This window comes from Pseudochaenichthys georgianus, chromosome 22 (assembly GCF_902827115.2).
Source record: "Pseudochaenichthys georgianus chromosome 22, fPseGeo1.2, whole genome shotgun sequence".
In the NCBI taxonomy this organism is placed as follows: domain Eukaryota; kingdom Metazoa; phylum Chordata; class Actinopteri; order Perciformes; family Channichthyidae; genus Pseudochaenichthys; species Pseudochaenichthys georgianus.
Genome location: NC_047524.1, coordinates 1,744,187 through 1,767,219, shown reverse-complemented (window position 1 = coordinate 1,767,219; position 23,033 = coordinate 1,744,187). Strand labels below are relative to the sequence as shown.

The 23,033-nt window shown below is 38.8% G+C and overlaps 1 protein-coding gene across 1 annotated transcript; it reads left to right on the top strand.

The window, feature by feature from the left end:
- The first annotated feature begins 1,802 nt into the window (after window positions 1-1,802).
- Window positions 1,803-22,703, top strand: cdkl1 (cyclin dependent kinase like 1 (CDC2 related kinase)). The gene is made up of 10 exons (XM_034110848.2): window positions 1,803-1,869; window positions 3,220-3,434; window positions 7,459-7,580; window positions 10,597-10,669; window positions 16,484-16,574; window positions 17,474-17,674; window positions 18,000-18,082; window positions 19,747-19,803; window positions 20,409-20,561; window positions 21,845-22,703. The coding sequence occupies exons 2-10, from the start codon at window positions 3,267-3,269 to the stop codon at window positions 21,944-21,946; spliced, it is 1,050 nt and encodes a 349-aa protein (XP_033966739.1). The 5' UTR covers window positions 1,803-1,869; window positions 3,220-3,266; the 3' UTR covers window positions 21,947-22,703.
- The last annotated feature ends 330 nt before the right edge of the window (window positions 22,704-23,033 follow it).

Sequence of the window (23,033 nt, the reverse complement as noted above, 5' to 3'; positions counted from 1 at the left end):
CATCAACATGTGTCCCCTCTGTGTAAAGAGACTGAACGTTTCAGGAACAAAGATTTACATCATAAAGTGTCCCCTGAATCTCCTCCTAGAGCACCATTGAGTTCTTTGTAACCAAATCTCTCTCAGAGGGGCGTGGGGAGGGGCTCCTTATTTTCATCTAAAGTAACAGACAGAGAATCAGCCCTTTGGAAACAGAGGGGATTATGGGATGCTGCAATGATCTGTTTGGTATTTGGAGCCAAACACTTCAGAGACATGTGCTGTATTTATCTGAGAGCTGCAATATATTGATGAAAAACAGTATAATAGGGGACCTTTAAATAACCATATGTTGAGTCCGTTTCGTTTGCTATCCGTAACTCTACCTGCGAGACTCCCTCAGCACAGTCACCTTCCTCATATTCTCAATAGCCGTTGTTTTTTGTTTCTTATTTTTGAAAGATTCTCATTGTTTTGAGAAGGTTTTAAAAATGTTTAGAAGGTGTATCTTAAGAAAGTTATCATTGTCTTTAAGAAAAGCTTTTGATTTTCCTAATATTGTTGAGAAATCAAGTCATTACATGTAGTTTTATTATCTCTCCATTGTTATTGTGTCGGCACAAATGGGCTTTCATACGACTGATTTCCTCCAGAATAAAAGTGTTTTCAGCGCCAGGTCCTGTGAGGAAAGAGCATGGAATCCCTCTGAGAGAAGCCTGTTTGCCTGAGGAGGGTTTACTGTTAGACGAGCTGCCTTTTTATTAAAGTGGTAATATTGGAAACATATAGCGTAATAGGGGGCTAGTGACTTATCCGACCGGCCCACTTCAGTACCGGCCCGTCGGGATTCGTCCCGGTCAGTCCGTCACTGGCTCTGACTGTTAGCGACGCTTGCTAATGTAAACAAAGACGAGATTATGTCCAAAACATGTCAGGCATTGTTTCTGATAGCAACTTTCTGTGGGCCCGACGCCGAATTTGACATCATATCGGCAGCAAATATGTATCCGCTCGTTGTACCCCCGTTTTTAAAAGATTTGGGTACAGAGGAAAAGAGAAAGGTTTTTATTTTCTGACGCACCGGAGACACATATTTATGCATAAAAGACATCAAAAAGTGCATTTTGCATGATAGGTCCCCTTTTAATTAAAACACCTCTTTAACTCTCTAACTTTGAGGAAGGAGAATCCGCAGAAACTCAGTCTGTTTTCCTTTTTTACGGAGGTGGAGCGAGGTGGAGTCGCTCAGCTGTTGCTATGGGAACCCGGAGCGTAAAAGAGATAAATGTGTGAAACTGATCAGAGAGAGGACAACACCGGAAGTGAGGGGATCTCACCTTCAAAATAAAATCACGAAACAGATTGCTGCTGATCAGAAGGTTATTGTTTACCTTTGTTGATTTACATCGTCTCTTTTCCTTAGTTTATATCTCTATTTCTGCATTTCGACTCAAATTGTTTACATTGAAATGTCATTTATTTTCATAATAAAGTTGCCCTACTAATAGCTTGTCTGAATCCCCAAGAGAGTTACTGCATCAGAGTCTGGTAAACAACTTAAGAATAAGAAAAAATAGTCCCACATATTCATTTAAATATCTAGGAAATGTCAAATAAATGTAGTGGAGTCAAAGTACAACTTCGCATACATTGGACATATTCAATTAAAGCACATTTACCATTTCTGCATCTGAGCTAAGAGTTGCTGTGCTTGCGTTTGTCATACAGGCAAGGAGGGAATCTATTCTGTGTTTTATTTTGAAGGGCACTACCGGATGTTTGTGTTTCTTCCACCCCAGTTAACTCGTTATAAGCCTCCTCGCGCCTCTCTCTCCGCAGACAGTTGAGCTGTGATCCTCCCTGACTCTGGATCTCTCTCTTACAACAAAAGTAAGTTTTATTTTAACATTTTACTACAAACGAAATGTTATTTTATTTAAATATTTCTAACACAAACTCAGGAATGTTCCTACTTTAATAATCAGTTTGTCTCATGTTGTAACTTTGCTCAGACTTGGATTTTAGTGACTGTTTTTTAGCATCAAATGCCACTCTAAAGCATGCATTTAGAAGCTATTATCTCATTTTATGCAGGTATTAAATGTGCATCACTTTGATTTTCCTCCCTCTCTGTTCTGTGTGTGTGCCCCCTTACTTCAGGGAAATGAATGTACTTTGCATTGCAAATGTTTTGGTTACGCAATCTAAGTGTAGAGAGACAGGTGTACTGTTCCTCTGAGCACTCACATCTATTTCAGGAGGCAATTTAAAGGGTTTCTCAAAACGTTTTCCACAGCGGAAACACTGCATTTATTTAGGTTTTTATTAAATGTGCTTATGCATGTTAAGTTAAGTTAAATGCATGTTGTACTTTTAAGGATGATTTTGATGATTATGCATGATTTTTCTGTGCCATAAGCTCTTTAAAAAAAATATTAAAACTAATAAAGAATGTTGTAGAGGTCAAAGATTTTTATAAATAAAATCAAAATGTGCACAAAAATATAAATATACAACTAAAATCATTACAAATGACTGTAAAAATATGCACAGTTGCATAGTGTTGTGCAGAAATGTGCAAAATAATAAAAATATATCAATATAATATATTAGTATCAATAAATGTTTAAGCTGTTTTTATCAAAATGCTTTTAGATGCAAGAAAATCATTTAATACATTACAAATAATATTTAACCACTAAATGTTCAGATATGTGTCCCCTTTTTGTGTTTTTACAAAGACATGAAGTCGGTCTCAAAAAAATAAATACATCTGGTATGTCACAACTTTCAGATCATAACAACTTCAGGCAAAAATAATTAAAGAAGTTGTGAAAATAGTAAGAGAAATTATCAGAAAAAAATCCAAACAAATATATATATTTTATATAACAAAAATATAAACAACAAGGAAAAAAAATCACAAAATAATTGTGTATCTCCAGCCTTCATAATGAAACTTTAAAGATAAAACAAAAAAAGAAAATAATAAATATAGCCATACTTTTTCTGAAAAAATCTCCAAAATAAACGTTGTTTTTTTGTCTAAGAAAATACATTTTTTATCCCGAGGAGAAAAGGAGTTCTTCTGACAGATGCTCCATAAACAATCAAATAAATATATTTTTTTTATATAAACTTGAGGAGTTAAGTAGAAATGTACAACACGTCATGATATATATTCCTGTTAACCAACACATGTGAATTTTATTAAATATTTCCCATCTGTTTTATTCTCAGGCTGCAGACTCAGTCCTTTCTCCTGGATTCTTTTGTTTTACGCTGTGATGGAGAAGTACGAGAAGATAGCGAAGATCGGGGAGGGTTCGTACGGCGTTGTGTTCAAGTGCAGGAACAAAGACACGGGACAGATCGTCGCCATCAAGAAGTTTGTGGAGTCTGAAGACGATCCCATCATCAAGAAGATCGCTCTGCGGGAGATCAGGATGCTCAAGGTGAAGACACAATAACGTCATAAATACTATCCTCATTATTATCCTTTTCTTTGCTTAGTAAGATCCTACATGTCTCTAAAAACCCTCTCTTTCACATCTGTGTTTTTGCCGTCATGAAACTGATCTAGCAGTATTGCAGGTGTGAAGGGATTTCTGGCAGGAAAGGTAGAGACAAAACAAGATAGTGTTGTGTCTCAATTTGCCAGGACAGATTCAAAATGGTCAGATGTTGAGTCAGATTTGTGTTTCTTAGTTTTAAATAATCAGAGAAAATGTAAAAGAAGCAGAAGGAAAAATCAAATCAGAAATACATTTTTATAATTATCCAATTTTTTTTAAATACAAACTATGAAAAAAATTCAAGCATTATCGAGAAAAATGTAAAAAATTCACCAACGATTTTACCAAAAATAAAATCTGAAAAATTGGTTTAAAAAATTAAAAAGAAATGTGAAAGCTCCATCCATCTATCTTCTCCCGCGTATGCCAGTCGGGTCGCGGAGGCAGCCGTTCCAGCAAAGTTATCCAATGCAACTTACAATAATAAAGTGACTTCAGGTAGAAACCCTGCAGAACCAACTGCCTCATCACTTGGCTAAACTCGATATGCACATGCTGGAGGCAAAACAACTCCTATCCAACCACATGCTGCAACATCTGTGTCACACATGCACCTCGGTGGTAACCCTCATGTATCTGAGAAGTGGAAGCCAACTTCAAATTCCATCCATCCATCTTCTCCCGCGTATCCCAGTCGGGTCGCGGAGGCAGCCGTTCCAGCAGAGGGCCCTGAACCTCCCTTTCCCCAGCCATCATCAACCAGATCTCTCTGGGGATTCAAGGCGCTCCCAGGCCAGCAAAGAGATATAATCCCTCCAACTGGTCCTGGGTCTGCCATTTGGTCTCCTCTAAACTGGACGTGCCTGGAACACCTCAGCCAGGTGGCATCCTTACTAGGTGGCATCCTTACTAAGTGGTATCCTTACTAAGTGGTATCCTTACCAGGTGGTATCCTTACCAAGTGGCATCCTTACTAAGTTGCATCCTTACTAAGTTGCATCCTTACCAGGTTGCATCCTTACTAAGTGGCATCCTTACTAAGTGGCATCCTTGCTAAGTTGCATCCTTACTAAGTGGCATCCTTACTAAGTGGCATCCTTACCAGGTGGCATCCTTACTGAATGGCATCCTTACTAACTGGCATCCTTAAGGTGGCATCCTTACTAAGTGGCATCCTTACTCAGTGGCATCCTTACTGAATGGCATCCTTACTAACTGGAATCCTTACTCAGTGGCATCCTTAAGGTGGCGTCCTTACTAAGTTGCATCCTTACTAAGTGGCATCCTTACTTAGTTGCATCCTTACTACATCCTTACTAAGTGTAATTCTTACTCAGTGGCATCCTTACTAAGTGGCATCCTTACTAAGTTGCATCCTTACTACAGTACATCCTTACAAAGTGGCATCCTTACTAAGTGGCATCCTTACTCAGTGGCATCCTTACTGAATGGCATCCTTACTCAGTGGCATCCTTAAGGTGGCGTCCTTACTAAGTTGCATCCTTACTAAGTGGCATCCTTACTAAGTTGCATCCTTACTACATCCTTACTGAATGGCATCTTTACCAGGTGGCATCCTTACTAGGTGTCCGAACCACCTCAACTGGCTCCTTTCAACACGAAGGAGGAGCGGTTCTACTCCGAGTCCCTCCCTGTGATGGAAACTTCTGAAGCAATAGAGACTCAGAGAGACACGAGGAGAGCAGGAACTTTGATGGCAAACAATGATGGTTTATTTGGAGCTTCGGCCGGAGAATTCACAAGACATGTTTCTGAAGATCTCTACCTCAGACCCATGTATTTAGCTAGTTCTGAGAGAATAATCAACACTGTGCATAACAAGATAAAACCATAACACGACGACAAAGCACTGAGAGCAGCCCAAGGTTGAGGCCTGTGTTCAATGAGGTCAGTACAAACTGATAAACTGGGTCAAAGTTATGGACCTATAGGAACATATTTCACCAACACTCCCCATGACTGAACTTCTCGTAAAACGTAAAAATAATTTAAAATGTAAAGAAATATAAGACAGTGGCCGTTTCTCAATCTCGAGGATGCTAGCTTGGTAGCACATGTCTTCCGAGTCACTTCCTTCAGAAGCTAGGCAAGAGTCCTTCCTGGCATTCGGAAAACGAAGAGTGGAACAGGCGAGCAAGTGTGCGTCATATGAGAGGCCCCGCCTTACATTTTCCGCCACAGATTTCGGGAAATTGGTCCGTGCGCAAAGCATTGTGGGGATTTTAAGGACGCGAAGTCTACCCATGTGCAGCCTCGAAATTTCCCCCAAACCGAGGACGCTGCCTCGGTGGAATTCCAAGTATGCTGGGCATTGGAACGGTCCTGCTGCGCCACTTGATGACGTAGCATCCTTGAAATATTGGCTTGGAAGCCAGTTTCCTCGAGATTGAGAAACGGCCAGTTATTAGACAGTCAGTCAATGTTCGTTTGTAATTAGAAAGGATCCACAAAGTCAACATCATCGTAGAACCATCTATATATAATGAGATAATGAGTCTTATTTTGGTTTAAAGTCCAAATTCTCAGAGAAAATGTCAAAATAATGTGAGAAAAACTTCTTGTGTCTGTATTAACTACTTTGGCTTGTACAACATTTACTTTAATCCCTTCGGTTAGTAATAAACATGATAGAAAGATATTTAAAATGTATTTTGATGCTCATAGTTTAGTTGTTTTATATTCTATGAGTTGTCCTACTATGCAGCGCTTTATTTAGAAGTTTTATTTTGACCTTTTTAAAATGCAAATCCTCTTTGTAGTGTCTCTCTGCAGCCAGCGGGGGGGGGGGCAGGGTGCAGTAAATCCCGCATTTAACTGCTGCACAGAAGAGAGAGAAAAGAGCTGCGTAAAAAACAACCTGCAGGGTAAATCCTGTGCAACAACAAAAGTCCAATTAATAATGAAGATTTCACAATTACAAAGAGCTATGTCTAACTCTAAACACTTGGTGTGCACTTACTGTTCTTTTAATTTAAAGGGGACCTATCATGCAAAATGCACTTTTTGATGTGTTTTTTTATACATACATACGTGTCCCCGGTGCGTCGGGGAACTCACGCAGCGTCAGAAAATAAAACCCTCTCTCTTTTCCTCCGTACCCAAATCTGCAAAAAACATCATAGACATGTTTTTATATATTTCTATAGATCTGAGACCCATAATATATGCATGATAGGTGCACTTTAAATAAAAATAGAAATATAAACAGCCTTCAGATGTAAAATACGTTCAGTGTTATTGTTTGTTAAATGCAATACATCCTTTCAAAAATAAAGTGACGTTGAATCAACTTTCTAATTAATTGACACTCGAAAAAATAATCAGAACAATAATTGAACATAACATCACCTACTCTGGAACAAAGACAGACTCATTGCATCATGTCTGTCAGACTTTATAAGGGTGGGAGAAAAAAACTAAAACATCAGCAGGACTTTGTTGTTTATACCCGAAATATTTTAAACATGAAGGTGAAGCTGTGCGTTTGCTGCTGCATCACGAGGATCATCAGAGAAGGAGAAACAGACTCAGTTGAATTAGTCATGCGGGAAGGGCAGGTTGTCTGGGGCAACAGCATGTTTATCACAGTCAGCTGTTTGATCAGAGATGCTGCTTTAACAGCTTCATTTATTTATCTAGTTATTTATTTGTTCATCTATTTATTTATCTATTTATTTAATTATTTTTCTATTTATTGTCCTTAGGTGTCATGAAAGTCGCCCTTAAATAAAATGTATTATATTATTATTATACATCAGCTCAGTGGGGGGTGAATACTCCCCATTAAATGTCTATATTTTAACTTCTTCCAGCATGTTCCCCTCTCTGACATTTCCACATTTCTCTCCAAATACCAACAAATAAATATTCCTCCAGTATCATTTACTTTCTGCCTCGCCTTAACCCAGCCCTTTGTGAACTAAGAGTTCTTCTTATTCCGCAGCAACTGAAGCACGCTAACCTGGTGAACCTGATGGAGGTTTTCCGGAGGAAGAGGAAACTGCACCTGGTGTTCGAGTACTGCGACCACACGGTGCTGCACGAGCTCGACCGACACCCCCGAGGGTCCGTGAGGCTAAAACTCAAAACAAGCTCACATACTAGGGCTGCACGATTTGGGGAAATAATCTAATTGCGATTTTTCTGACAGATATTGCGATTCGATTTGCGATATTTGTTTTTAAGCGACTCAACGGAAGTTTATCTCCGGCTAGGAAGGTCGCATCAACATGCTCCCGTCTCTAGCACCCCCGCAGCACGAGCTACGAGTGAAATAACTAAACTTACATAACACTTCCGTTGGGTTGCTTTAAAGTCAAGCTTCAGTTTCAGACTCACCCTGTAATAGAAACATGTGATGGAGCATTACTAACCTGACTCAGATGGTTCACCAAACCATCTAAAGCTCCATTGGAAGCCATTTGGAAAGGGCAGGCACTTTCAAAAATACTTGGCAGGTGATTGGATCAATCTGTCTATCACCTTCTATCATGGGCCACTTCTGATTGGTTAACAATGGCTGGTGCATGTGGAGCGCAGCACTTCTGATTGGTGTGGATGACTGACACACAAGAAGAACAAAAAAATTTGCGATTTGATAATTGCATAATTTAAAATCGCGATTTATATTTAAAATCGATTAATCGTTCAGCCCTATCACATACATCCAAACATCTCAATTATATATAAATATTTTTTGCTAGCTATTTGAATGCAGAGGGAGCAAAAACGAAATGTATTTTACAGAGGACTGATGTTTATACATACTGTGCACAGTGCCGATTCTAGAGTCTGTGGGGGCCCTAGGCAAACATTCACTGGGGGCCCCTCGAACCAGCATATCATCACCACGCACAGCCGACAGCACCCCCCACCCCCCGGAGCGGAGCAAGACAACGAAACTTAAGATAAGAAGCAGCATTTTAGGGCGCGCTATGCATGGGGCCGCCATGAGGGGGTTTCCCGACATGTCGTTGCAGTAAATTAAAGGGTGTTTCATGTTGTCGTTGCTGTGGACCTTCTTAATCTACGTTCTTTGGGGGCCCCCTTCTGGTCCGGGGCCCCAAGCAGTTTCCTGCCTTGCCTGTCCACAAGCGGCGGCCCTGACTGTACATACATGTTAGTGAATAACTATTACTCCAAATATTATATATAAAAAGACCCAATGTAAAATCTGATTACAAGAATAATCAATTTTATATAATGTTATAAGAAAATAAAAAAATAAACACTTTTATTAAAGCCAATTCAATATTTATGTTTTCTTATTAAAGCGATGAAACCTTGAGATACATGTGTAATACATTTACAATTATTTGTATGGGCATTAAAGCAACTTACACAAAAGTAATATTCCAAATAAAAACCTGGACCTGCAGAAAACACAAAATAAAACAAAGTATAACCCCAAAAAAATAAGATTTTAACACATTTCAGCCACTTCCTATGTGTAAAGTAAAAGCTTAAGAAACATGTGCTATAAATGCAATAAATAGTATGTATTTCTCTATTTAAGGAGGTGTTATTATTATATAAAAAGCAAACACAGCTGAGTTTGCATTCTGGACATAAATCAGACATAATGAGAGCATTGAACACTTTTTATGATCTCTGCGTTATATCAGCGTCTCCCGGGAGGCCGACCTGCGCACTGAGCAATGTTTACCGTGCTCCCACAATGCATTGCTGCAGCTGGACACAGAGCTTCAAAAGAAAGCGTGGGGGGGGTTATTAATGGCCGCTCACAGGGCTCGATTTAGCTTCTCCCCGGCAACACGAGAAACAAAGACTCAGTGTTACACGTGTGGGAATACAGACGGAAATCTACATGCTGATTACCTACAGGATCCCTGTGGACTCTCTTAGTGCAGATTTCTGGAGCGGGAAACTTAACGACAAGATAAAACAAGTAATTACCACAAAAAAGAACCAAAATATCACATTTTGGTAATCTTAGAGTATAAATACCAACTTGGTGTTCAATTATAACACTTATTACAATATTACATTGCACACTTTAAGCAGTAATCTGATTTTCATCATTAATATCTTTATGAATACCTAAACACGACAATTTATATAGACTCCTCTGTTTACTTCTGGAACATAGTGACTTCACTATGTAACATTTGCGTTCCTATTGGCTAGCACTCTAACACATTGTACGTGATAGGCTAAGAGGGCGGGACATCTCTAAGTGGTTGACCAATCACAACAGAGCCGGCCAGCTAACCAATCAGAGCAGACTGGGCTCTGGTTTCAGACAAAGGGTGAAAAGAGGTGCTGCAGCACATGAGAACAATAAAGAGCTTTTTGAACATTAAAGCATGGAGACATGTCAAAGTAGAGACACTACATACTGATATACACCTGAACATCAGCAGGAGAGGACTCTTTAAAGTAGAGACACTACATACTGATATACACCTGGACATCAGCAGGAGAGGACTCTTTAAAGTAGAGACACTACACACTGATATACACCTGAACATCAGCAGGAGAGGACTCTTTAAAGTAGAGACACTACATACTGCTATACACCTGAACATCAGCAGGAGAGGACTCTTTAAAGTAGAGACACTACATACTGATATACACCTGAACATCAGCAGGAGAGGACTCTTTAAAGTAGAGACACTACATACTGATATAAACCTGAACATCAGCAGGAGAGGACTCTTTAAAGTAGAGACACTACATACTGATATAAACCTGAACATCAGCAGGAGAGGACTCTTTAAAGTAGAGACACTACATACTGATATACACCTGGACATCAGCAGGAGAGGACTCTTTAAAGTAGAGACACTACACACTGATATACACCTGAACATCAGCAGGAGAGGACTCTTTAAAGTAGAGACACTACATACTGATATAAACCTGAACATCAGCAGGAGAGGACTCTTTAAAGTAGAGACACTACATACTGATATACACCTGAACATCAGCAGGAGAGGACTCTTTAAAGTAGAGACACTACATACTGATATACACCTGAAAAACACCGTGTAGGAGTTTGATTTTAGCCATCGTGTAATGATGAATCAATGAATAAAGTTGATTTCCTGTTTGTCCTCAGAGTGCCCGAGCACCTTGTGAGGAGTATAACGTGGCAGACTCTAAAAGCTGTAAACTTCTGTCACAAACAGAACGTGAGTACCTTTATTTCCTCTGTGTGTAAATGTGTGAGTTGTTTCCCTCCTCTTTAAACCCTCCTCCTCCTGCTTTATGACTCCTTTCTTTTTCTTTTTTTTACGAGAATTCCTCCTCGGCTAAGCAGCAGTTAATGTTTCACTGAGAGACGAGAACACCAAACAACAGAGTCGTTAAAAACACTGTTTCAACACAAAACACTTTTATTATCTGTGTCTTACAATCAAGACATGGGAGAAGTACTCAGATCTTGTACTTGAGTAAAAGTAGAAGTACTCAGATCTTGTACTTGAGTAAAAGTAGAAGTACTCAGATCTTGTACTTGAGTAAAGGTAGAAGTACTCAGATCTTGTACTTGAGTAAAAGTAGAAGTACTCAGATCTTGTACTTGAGTAAAAGTAGAAGTACTCAGATCTTGTACTTGAGTAAAAGTAGAAGTACTCAGATCTTGTACTTGAGTAAAAGTACTCAGATCTTGTACTTGAGTAAAAGTAGAAGTACTCAGATCTTGTACTTGAGTAAAAGTAGAAGTACTCAGATCTTGTACTTGAGTAAAAGTAGAAGTACTCAGATCTTGTACTTGAGTAAAAGTAGAAATACTCAGATCTTGTACTTTAGTAAAAGTAGAAGTACTCAGATCGTGTACTTGAGTAAAAGTAGAAGTACTCAGATCTTGTACTTGAGTAAAGGTAGAAGTACTCAGATCTTGTACTTGAGTAAAGGTAGAAGTACTCAGATCTTGTACTTGAGTAAAAGTAGAAGTACTCAGATCTTGTACTTGAGTAAAGGTAGAAGTACTCAGATCTTGTACTTGAGTAAAGGTAGAAGTACTCAGATCTTGTACTTGAGTAAAAGTAGAAGTACTCAGATCTTGTACTTGAGTAAAAGTAGAAGTACTCAGATCTTGTACTTGAGTAAAAGTACTCAGATCTTGTACTTGAGTAAAAGTAGAAGTACTCAGATCTTGTACTTGAGTAAAAGTAGAAGTACTCAGATCTTGTACTTGAGTAAAAGTAGAAGTACTCAGATCTTGTACTTGAGTAAAAGTAGAAATACTCAGATCTTGTACTTTAGTAAAAGTAGAAGTACTCAGATCGTGTACTTGAGTAAAAGTAGAAGTACTCAGATATTGTACTTGAGTAAAAGTAGAAGTACTCATATATTGTACTTGAGTAAAAGTACTCAGATCTTGTACTTGAGTAAAAGTAGAAGTACTCAGATCTTGTACTTGAGTAAAAGTAGAAGTACTCAGATCTTGTACTTGAGTAAAAGTAGAAGTACTCAGATCTTGTACTTGAGTAAAAGTAGAAGTACTCAGATCTTGTACTTGAGTAAAAGTACTCAGATCTTGTACTTGAGTAAAAGTAGAAGTACTCAGATCTTGTACTTGAGTAAAAGTAGAAGTACTCAGATCTTGTACTTGAGTAAAAGTAGAAGTACTCAGATCTTGTACTTGAGTAAAAGTAGAAGTACTCAGATCTTGTACTTTAGTAAAAGTAGAAGTACTCAGATCGTGTACTTGAGTAAAAGTAGAAGTACTCAGATCTTGTACTTGAGTAAAAGTAGAAGTACTCATATATTGTACTTGAGTAAAAGTAGAAGTACTCAGATCTTGTACTTGAGTAAAAGTAGAAGTACTCAGATCTTGTACTTGAGTAAAAGTAGAAGTACTCAGATCTTGTACTTGAGTAAAAGTACTCAGATCTTGTACTTGAGTAAAAGTAGAAGTACTCAGATCTTGTACTTGAGTAAAAGTACTCAGATCTTGTACTTGAGTAAAAGTAGAAGTACTCAGATCTTGTACTTGAGTAAAAGTACTCAGATCTTGTACTTGAGTAAAAGTACTCAGATCTTGTACTTGAGTAAAAGTAGAAGTACTCAGATCTTGTACTTGAGTAAAAGTAGAAGTACTCAGATCTTGTACTTGAGTAAAAGTACTCAGATCTTGTACTTGAGTAAAGTAGAAGTACTCAGATCTTGTACTTGAGTAAAAGTAGAAGTACTCAGATCTTGTACTTGAATAAAAGTAGAAGTACTCAGATCTTGTACTTGAGTAAAAGTAGAAATACTCAGATCTTGTACTTTAGTAAAAGTAGAAGTACTCAGATCGTGTACTTGAGTAAAAGTAGAAGTACTCAGATCTTGTACTTGAGTAAAAGTAGAAGTACTCATATATTGTACTTGAGTAAAAGTACTCAGATCTTGTACTTGAGTAAAAGTAGAAGTACTCAGATCTTGTACTTGAGTAAAAGTAGAAGTACTCAGATCTTGTACTTGAGTAAAAGTAGAAGTACTCAGATCTTGTACTTGAGTAAAAGTAGAAGTACTCAGATCTTGTACTTGAGTAAAAGTAGAAGTACTCAGATCTTGTACTTGAGTAAAAGTACTCAGATCTTGTACTTGAGTAAAAGTAGAAGTACTCAGATCTTGTACTTGAGTAAAAGTAGAAGTACTCAGATCTTGTACTTGAGTAAAAGTAGAAGTACTCAGATCTTGTACTTGAGTAAAAGTAGAAGTACTCAGATCTTGTACTTTAGTAAAAGTAGAAGTACTCAGATCGTGTACTTGAGTAAAAGTAGAAGTACTCAGATCTTGTACTTGAGTAAAAGTAGAAGTACTCATATATTGTACTTGAGTAAAAGTAGAAGTACTCAGATCTTGTACTTGAGTAAAAGTAGAAGTACTCAGATCTTGTACTTGAGTAAAAGTAGAAGTACTCAGATCTTGTACTTGAGTAAAAGTACTCAGATCTTGTACTTGAGTAAAAGTAGAAGTACTCAGATCTTGTACTTGAGTAAAAGTACTCAGATCTTGTACTTGAGTAAAAGTAGAAGTACTCAGATCTTGTACTTGAGTAAAAGTACTCAGATCTTGTACTTGAGTAAAAGTAGAAGTACTCAGATCTTGTACTTGAGTAAAAGTAGAAGTACTCAGATCTTGTACTTGAGTAAAAGTAGAAGTACTCAGATCTTGTACTTGAGTAAAAGTAGAAGTACTCAGATATTGTACTTGAGTAAAAGTAGAAGTACTCAGATCTTGTACTTGAGTAAAAGTAGAAATACTCAGATCTTGTACTTTAGTAAAAGTAGAAGTACTCAGATCGTGTACTTGAGTAAAAGTAGAAGTACTCAGATCTTGTACTTGAGTAAAAGTAGAAGTACTCATATATTGTACTTGAGTAAAAGTACTCAGATCTTGTACTTGAGTAAAAGTAGAAGTACTCAGATCTTGTACTTGAGTAAAAGTAGAAGTACTCAGATCTTGTACTTGAGTAAAAGTAGAAGTACTCAGATCTTGTACTTGAGTAAAAGTAGAAGTACTCAGATCTTGTACTTGAGTAAAAGTACTCAGATCTTGTACTTGAGTAAAAGTAGAAGTACTCAGATCTTGTACTTGAGTAAAAGTAGAAGTACTCAGATCTTGTACTTGAGTAAAAGTAGAAGTACTCAGATCTTGTACTTGAGTAAAAGTAGAAATACTCAGATCTTGTACTTTAGTAAAAGTAGAAGTACTCAGATCGTGTACTTGAGTAAAAGTAGAAGTACTCAGATCTTGTACTTGAGTAAAAGTAGAAGTACTCAGATCTTGTACTTGAGTAAAAGTAGAAGTACTCAGATCTTGTACTTGAGTAAAAGTAGAAGTACTCAGATCTTGTACTTGAGTAAAAGTAGAAGTACTCAGATCTTGTACTTGAGTAAAAGTACTCAGATCTTGTACTTGAGTAAAAGTAGAAGTACTCAGATCTTGTACTTGAGTAAAAGTACTCAGATCTTGTACTTGAGTACAAGTAGAAGTACTCAGATCTTGTACTTGAGTAAAAGTACTCAGATCTTGTACTTGAGTAAAAGTAGAAGTACTCAGATCTTGTACTTGAGTAAAAGTAGAAGTACTCAGATCTTGTACTTGAGTAAAAGTAGAAGTACTCAGATCTTGTACTTGAGTAAAAGTAGAAGTACTCAGATATTGTACTTGAGTAAAAGTAGAAGTACTCAGATCTTGTACTTGAGTAAAAGTAGAAGTACTCAGATATTGTACTTGAGTAAAAGAAGAAGTACTCAGATCTTGTACTTGAGTAAAAGAATAAGTACTCAGATATTGTACTTGAGTAAAAGTAGAAGTACTCAGATCTTGTACTTGAGTAAAAGTAGAAGTACTCAGATCTTGTACTTTAGTAAAAGTAGAAGTACTCAGATATTGTACTTGAGTAAATGTAGAAGTACTCAGATCGTGTACTTGAGTAAAAGTAGAAGTACTCAGATCTTGTACTTGAGTAAAAGTAGAAGTACTCAGATCTTGTACTTGAGTAAAAGTAGAAGTACTCAGATCTTGTACTTGAGTAAAAGTAGAAGTACTCAGATCTTGTACTTGAGTAAAAGTAGAAGTACTCAGATCTTGTACTTGAGTAAAAGTAGAAGTACTCAGATCTTGTACTTTAGTAAAAGTAGAAGTACTCAGATCATGTACTTGAGTAAAAGTAGAAGTACTCAGATCTTGTACTTGAGTAAAAGTAGAAGTACTCAGGTCTTGTACTTTAGTAAAAGTAGAAGTACTCAGATATTGTACTTGAGTAAATGTAGAAGTACTCAGATCTTGTACTTGAGTAAAAGTAGAAATACTCAGATCTTGTACTTTAGTAAAAGTAGAAGTACTCAGATCGTGTACTTGAGTAAAAGTAGAAGTACTCAGATCTTGTACTTGAGTAAAAGTAGAAGTACTCATATATTGTACTTGAGTAAAAGTACTCAGATCTTGTACTTGAGTAAAAGTAGAAGTACTCAGATCTTGTACTTGAGTAAAAGTAGAAGTACTCAGATCTTGTACTTGAGTAAAAGTACTCAGATCTTGTACTTGCGTAAAAGTAGAAGTACTCAGATCTTGTACTTGAGTAAAAGTAGAAGTACTCAGGTCTTGTACTTTAGTAAAAGTAGAAGTACTCAGATATTGTACTTGAGTAAATGTAGAAGTACTCAGATCGTGTACTTGAGTAAAAGTAGAAGTACTCAGATCTTGTACTTGAGTAAAAGTAGAAGTACTCAGATCTTGTACTTGAGTAAAAGTAGAAGTACTCAGATCTTGTACTTGAGTAAAAGTAGAAGTACTCAGATCTTGTACTTGAGTAAAAGTAGAAGTACTCAGATCTTGTACTTGAGTAAAAGTAGAAGTACTCAGATCTTGTACTTTAGTAAAAGTAGAAGTACTCAGATCATGTACTTGAGTAAAAGTAGAAGTACTCAGATCTTGTACTTGAGTAAAAGTAGAAGTACTCAGGTCTTGTACTTTAGTAAAAGTAGAAGTACTCAGATATTGTACTTGAGTAAATGTAGAAGTACTCAGATCGTGTACTTGAGTAAAAGTAGAAGTACTCAGATCTTGTACTTGAGTAAAAGTAGAAGTACTCAGATCTTGTACTTGAGTAAAAGTAGAAGTACCAGAGTGTAGGAATACTCTGTTACAGTAAAAGTCCTGCATTCAAAATGTTCCTCAAGTAAAAGTAGAAAAGTATTCTCATCAAAATATAGTGAAAGTAGCGACAGTAAAAGTAGTCGTTGTGCAGATTGGTCCATTCCAGAATAATATATATGATATGTTTTATAATGATTGATCATGAAAGTGTTCTCAAAGCTGGTGAAGGTGCAGCTAGTCTGAAGTACTTTGTAGACTGCAGGGTAGCTGGTGGATTTACTCCAGGTGGAACTAAAGTCTGATTTAACACTTGACTAGATTTCACATCTGCAGGATAAAAATAAATAGGGTATATAAACAGAGGGTAGAGTACGGTGTGTAAATATAACAGTGTGTTCCTGTGTCTGCAGTGCATCCACAGAGACGTGAAGCCAGAGAACATCCTGATCACCAAACAGCAGGTCATCAAACTCTGCGACTTCGGATTCGCCCGGATACTCAGTGAGTATATACTAAATACACAAGGGTAATCACAAGACAAGACACAGCTGGGCAGGGGAGGCAGAAACACAAGGGCAACAGGTGAACACAATGGCCCAATTCCAAACCGCCCCCTACACCCTACCCCTCCGTTTGCACATTCGCGGAGGGTCCCATTAAGGGCTGTTCCAAACCAACGAGTGTGGAGGGGTGTGGAGGGGGAGTGGGCTATCAAGCCCTCAAACAGCGAGTCTGCAGCGATGCTGACTGGAGACCGGTCTCTACCTGACCCGTCTCAACGCTGTGTGTGTCCTCAGGAAACACGCTGTGTACAAATAGTTCCAGCAAACATCCACTGATAAACTGCGATGTTAACAACCTCATGATGACCTCATATGTTTTTAACTTAGGATCAAACCTGTGTTTAGTCTAGAAAAAGGTAAATGTTTGCATTTTATTATAAAGTTGTGTATATTTACAGACCGTTGCAAAAACTAAGAAGCTTATAAACATCAGGTTTAAAACTAAAAGACAACACAATTAAAGATGTTTGGTGTTTTATTTTAGTTATTCATTTTAATGTTTTGTCAAAGAGATGCTGATTTGAAAGCGTTGTGAGGTACAGTTACGGCATTTCCTGTTTCTGCCGGAGAGAGGGGAGGCCGTCCCAAAGCTTGCCGCTGTATTTACTCCCTCCATCTGACAGGAGGGAGCCTCGTTGAGCTGCGAGTGTCACTCCGCCACGGAGTGGGAGTGGGTAGGGTGTGGTTTGGAATTGGGCCAATGAGACAATCAGACAGGAGGGAAAACACAGACAGGAAGCAGCTGCAGACATTAGACAGGGGGTGAACACCTTTCAAAGTAAAACGGGAAAACAAAGACAGATCTTGACAGTTATATATACCCTGTGTGTCCCCCAGCGGGCCCCTGTGATTACTACACGGACTACGTGGCGACGCGCTGGTATCGGGCCCCCGAGCTGCTGGTGGGAGACACGCAGTACGGCGCCCCGGTGGACGTGTGGGCGGTTGGCTGTGTGTTCGCTGAGCTGCTGTCGGGGGTCCCACTGTGGCCCGGAAAGTCTGACATGGACCAGCTGTACCTGATCCGCAGAACCCTCGGTAAATATTATTTTATATTAAAGGGGACCTATCATGTAAAATGCACTTTTTGATGTCTTTTATACATAAAAATGTGTCCCCGGTGCGTCAGGGAACTCACCCAGCGTGAGAAAATAAAACCTTCTCTCTTTTCCTCCGTACCCAAATCTCTAAAAACGGGGCTACAACACAAGCTCCCCCTACCCAGATCAGCCATTCTCTAACAGGGCTGGAATAGAGGGAAGGTTGGACATGTTACCTGGGACAGAATTACATGTGTAAATGTGCTGTAAACGCTTGCCTACGTTTACAGGATGAATGAATGTTTATGTGTGTGTTCCTGCAGGAGATCTGACCCCCCGACATCAGCAGGTGTTCAGCAGCAACCAGTTCTTCTGCGGGGTCTCCATCCCCGAGCCCCAGCAGAAGGTGAGAGGATCTGAACCGGCTGAATTCAGAAAGCTTCTTGCACTTATATTAGTGAAGAGACCACGATATCCATTTGTTTTAGTCTTTTGTCCGTGATTCACTCGTGGGCTGACCGAGGAATAGACGCTTGTTGTTGAGAGAAAAAATGTAAGAAATGTCCAGATGCGATTGAAAAGTAAAATATGCTTGTTTATTCCAAAAGAGGCAGTGGAAAAAATAATGTTCAAAGAAACTATTTCTCATATAAACTGATCATTCAAATATTAAAGGCACAATAAGGAACCAAGCTGTCACGCTCCCAACCAGCAAGGTCTAAAGACTTTTATGCCGCAAAACCCGACCTGCAGGATTAACACGACCAAATGAAATAATAAATAATATACACCACAAAATCTTATGCTATAAATGTACTCTAAAGGTCCTTACACACCAAGCCGATTTCGGCGTTGATAGATGTCGATAGATGTCTGGCCGTCGATGAGCGTCCTGTCGCCCTACTCAGATTGGTGTGTCCCGCCCCGGCGTGTCTTTTCGGCCGTGCCGACACCTTCCGCCGCCGATTCAACAGGCTGTCGGTAAAAGGCCGTCGGCTAAAGAAATCACTCTGATTGGCTGTTCAGTTTAGTGAATCAGTGCATGAGAAGCGAAACGGAAGTGACGGACCCAAACAAACTATTAAGAAGGCAAATCTGAGATTTCAGTTAACTCCAGCTCTCGACTCAGGTTCGGGAAATCCCCATGAGCTTCTCGCTGTAGTGAAAATGGAACGCACGCGCTTCTTCTTCTCTCGGTGTATCACTCAGTCTGGGTGTTTCTCAATCGCGAGTACTCTTGCTTGGTAGCACATGTCTGCCGAGCATCTTGCTTCAGAAGCGAGTCAAGAATACTTCCTGACATTTGGAAAACGAAGAGTGGACCAGGCGAGCAAGTGTGCAGGTGTGCGTCATATGAGAGGCCCCGCCTTACATTTTCCGCCACTGATTTTGGAAATTGGTCCGTGCGCAAAGCATTGTGGGGATTTTAAGACCGCGGAGTGGAGCCTCGATATTTCTCCAAACGGAGTACACTGGGCTCGGTAGATTTCCAAGTATGCTGGAGATTGGAACAGTACTTCGGCGGCACTCGATGACATAGTATGCTTGAAATAGTGGCTCTGCAGGAGCTTTACTCGCGATTGAGAAACACCCTCTGTCTTCCGGTTGTTGCCTCTTTTGAATGACGAATACACACTACCGCCGCCTGCTGGTACGGAGAGTTATTGCCACTCACGCATGCGCAGTTCGTATGTGCGACTTGGCCGTCGGCTGAAGTCTTTGCGGTTCTAGTGCGACTTTTGGCCAAGACGCAGGAGACGTGAGGCGACACAACAATCGGGTCCGTCGGGACGTGTTCTTTGGTGTCAGTTTTGTGTGTAGGGGCCTTAAAATTATAAAGTAATATAAACTAAGGAAATGGCTCCTAAAATTAGTATTTTTAGATTGGATAATAAAGACTTTGACAGTCTGCAAATTATACGATACGATATACTTTATTTGTTACATGTATATAAACATAATAAACATTCAAATACATTAAATAGTTTTGGTTCAGGTATTTTGAAAGTGCTTTATTTCCATTTTCTAAAAGCTACTAATACCTGTGTTTGTGATGTTTTCTCTCTGCAGGAGCCTCTGGAGCAGAAATACCCAAACGTCTCTCTCCAGGCTCTGAGTCTCATGAAGGTAAAGACGACTGTGTTTATTATTATCTGAGTTATAACACACGAGAGTCAGAATCTGTAAGGTTAGATTTTAATCCAGGGTGATGTGAATGTTTTACAACAATTAGTATTTAACGATTAATATAAAGGTCGTTGGTGATCTGTGAGTCAAAACTCAAAATGTTCATGGAGCTGCAGGTCAAAGAAAAACGTTATGAAGAATTAAGTCTAGGCTGTAAGGGGAAAATGAGGAGAGGAACATTATTGAAAAAAGTCAGATTTCTGGAAAAAAGTCATTTTCGAAATTTAAAGATTCAACCAAACAAAAGTCAGAAATCTCCAAAAAGTTCAAATTCAAAACAAAAATAAGTCATAATAAAAGTCAAAAGTCTGAAAACAAATCTAAAGAAAAACGTATTTCTTTAAAAAGTCCGAAATCTAACAAAAGTCATAAATCTGAAAGAAAGTCACCAAAAAAGTCAAAATATTAAAAAAAACTCAAGTCATAAAAAAGTCAGAATCAATTTTGCAGGGTTTCCTGAGGATGGACCCCTCGGAGCGCCTGTTGATGGTTATAATAACGTTTTGTAAAGGTTATAACAGTGTTTTATGTTTGTCTCGATGCAGGATTGCCTGAGGATGGACCCCTCGGAGCGCCTGTCCTGTGAGACGCTGCTGCAGCATCCGTACTTCGACAGCCTGCAGGAGAAGAGCAGCTCGTCTCAGGACCGCTCTGGGAACAGGAGGACCAGACTGACCCGAAAACACCTCCCTCCTGGGGTCAGTATGCTCCGTACAGAGCGCAGAAATTAGACAAGAAATACCAATAAACTGCCATATTTATGTCAGTTTTTTAAATACTGAATATTTTATTTTCAACTATCAAGCATCTTAAATATCAGCATACCAAAATGGAGTTCTTTTAAATAAATTCTAGTGTAAAGAACAGATGTATGTACACATTTAGTTGGGAAGTGTGGGAGAGAAACTCCCTCTGGAAGGAATTAAAGGATTTTAGCCTTTGCAGACCCTTTACATGCACACAAACCTATAGAATGGGTATGGGTAAAAAAGCTTTTAAATATGCTGCCCCTTCCGCTTGGAATAATGTTCAGAAGGAGCGGAAAGTCTCCGATTTGATCCCCATAGGGGGTGCTGAGGGGGCTGCAGCACCCCCATCTGCGAGGCTCCACTAGCACCCCCAACTCTGACTGACTTCCCGCGTCCCTGAGTCCATCCTAAAGGACAGAGAACAAGAATCCATTGGTCGATGTGATTGCTCTATCCCATAATTGAAGTAGTTTTAAATTGTGCTGGTTTTATATGATTCATAATAGTTTCTTTTATTTGCATATCGACTGGTTAATGTGCCATTTGTGTTTTATGACCGCTGTATTCGTCTGCCTGTATTGTCTGTGTGTTATCTGTTGTAACTTTGTTCATGCTGCCCTTCTCGGCCAAGTTGCTCTTGGAAAAGAGATTTTAATCTCAATGAGACTTTTTACCTGGCTAAATAAAGGATATATAGAACACACTACAGAAGGGGTGTCAAACTCAATTGTATGCATTATGGCTGTACTCAAAGGGCCGGTTGTAACTTTAAGACTATATATACATACATACATATATATAAATATTTAATATATATAAGATAATATATTATATTATTGCCTCTTCATTGGATTATCATCGGATAGGGTAATAACTTCATAATTAACTACGTCTGAAAGCAGAAGTCTAGGGCAAATAATTGCAAGTCTCTTCAGTGAGAATGTCACAAAATGATAACAAATAAAAGCTACATTCTGGAAAAAAGTCAAATTTGAGATGCATTGTGGGACATGTAGTTTATTGGGAATGTGCTTCTGTAAATCGGCCTGTAACCGTATAATAAACATGTTATATTTTTTCAGAGCTCTTGTGGGGCCGCATGAAATGAAGTCACGGGCCGGATTTGGCCCCCGGGCCTTGAGTTTGACACCCCTGATAAGAAACCCCAAAACGCAGAATGGGACCTCTGAAATGCTCTAAAATGTTCTCTTTTATGTTGTTTCTCTCTGCAGTATCTGCCTCAGCTGACGAGCAGCAGCATCTTCCCGTCGCTGGATAATAAAAAATACAACAACAACCTGCGCCGGTTCAACTACCACCTGCCCAACATCTGAGGAAATATCTAAACATTTTTAATTAACGAGAGGATTCACACATTTTATAATGTTATGATCCTGATGTCACTCTATTCACTATTTGCCGACACGTGCACTCAGTGGGTATTTCTCAATGTCGTAGACGCTTCCTTGGTAGGACATGTCTTCCGAGTCACTTCCTTCAGAAGCGAGGCAAGAATCCTTCCTAGCCTCGGAAAACGAAGAATGGAGGAACAGGCGAGCAAGTGTGCGTCATGAGAGGCCCCGCCACAGATTTGTGAAATTGGTCCGTGTGCAAAGCATTGTGGGGATTTTAAGACCGCGGAGTCTACACCATGTGCAGTCTCGAAATGTCTTACTACGAAGGACGCCGGGCTCGTTAGAATTCCAAAGAGCCTGGACATTGGAACAGTCCTTCGGCGGGACTCGATGACGTAGCATCCTTGGCTCTGGAGCATCCTTGGCTCTGGAGCATCCTTCCTTGACATTGAGAAACACCCAGTTTTTTTATCTGATTTTCCTGTATTTTGTGTAGTTTTTTAAAGACAAAGACCGCCGCTCTGCTTGTAAACTGAAGGTCCGTGTACTGCCTTTCCTTTGTTTGCCAAGTGTATTTTTTATATATATAACAATGGGGACTCTTTGAAAGAAAAATGTTTTTAGTGAGTTTTTGACACAAACTTTGATATTTCTGAAACTATTTATTGACGTCAGGACTGAATATTCCTGAAATATTACGTAATAAATTGATTAATTGTCATATATGTACACAATGTTATAATAAACAGCCTGAATGCAACATGTAATACACTTCCCTGCATTTAAAAAAAAGTAATTATTACATATTGCTGTAGTTAGTCGGACTGCAACGATTAGAAACGTTTATTTTCACTCATTTGTATGCAAACATTTCAGAAACTGCTGTTTTAATCCTTTAAAATTTCAATGTTTGCTGCTTTTCTCTTTTTCATATCGTGAATATCCTGTATTTTAGAAACCGGGATGGATGTTTTCCCCCATTTTATGACATTTTATAGGCTGAAAAATGTAACAATTAATGATATAATTAAACTGTAAAAATACATGCGATTGAAATAAACAACCA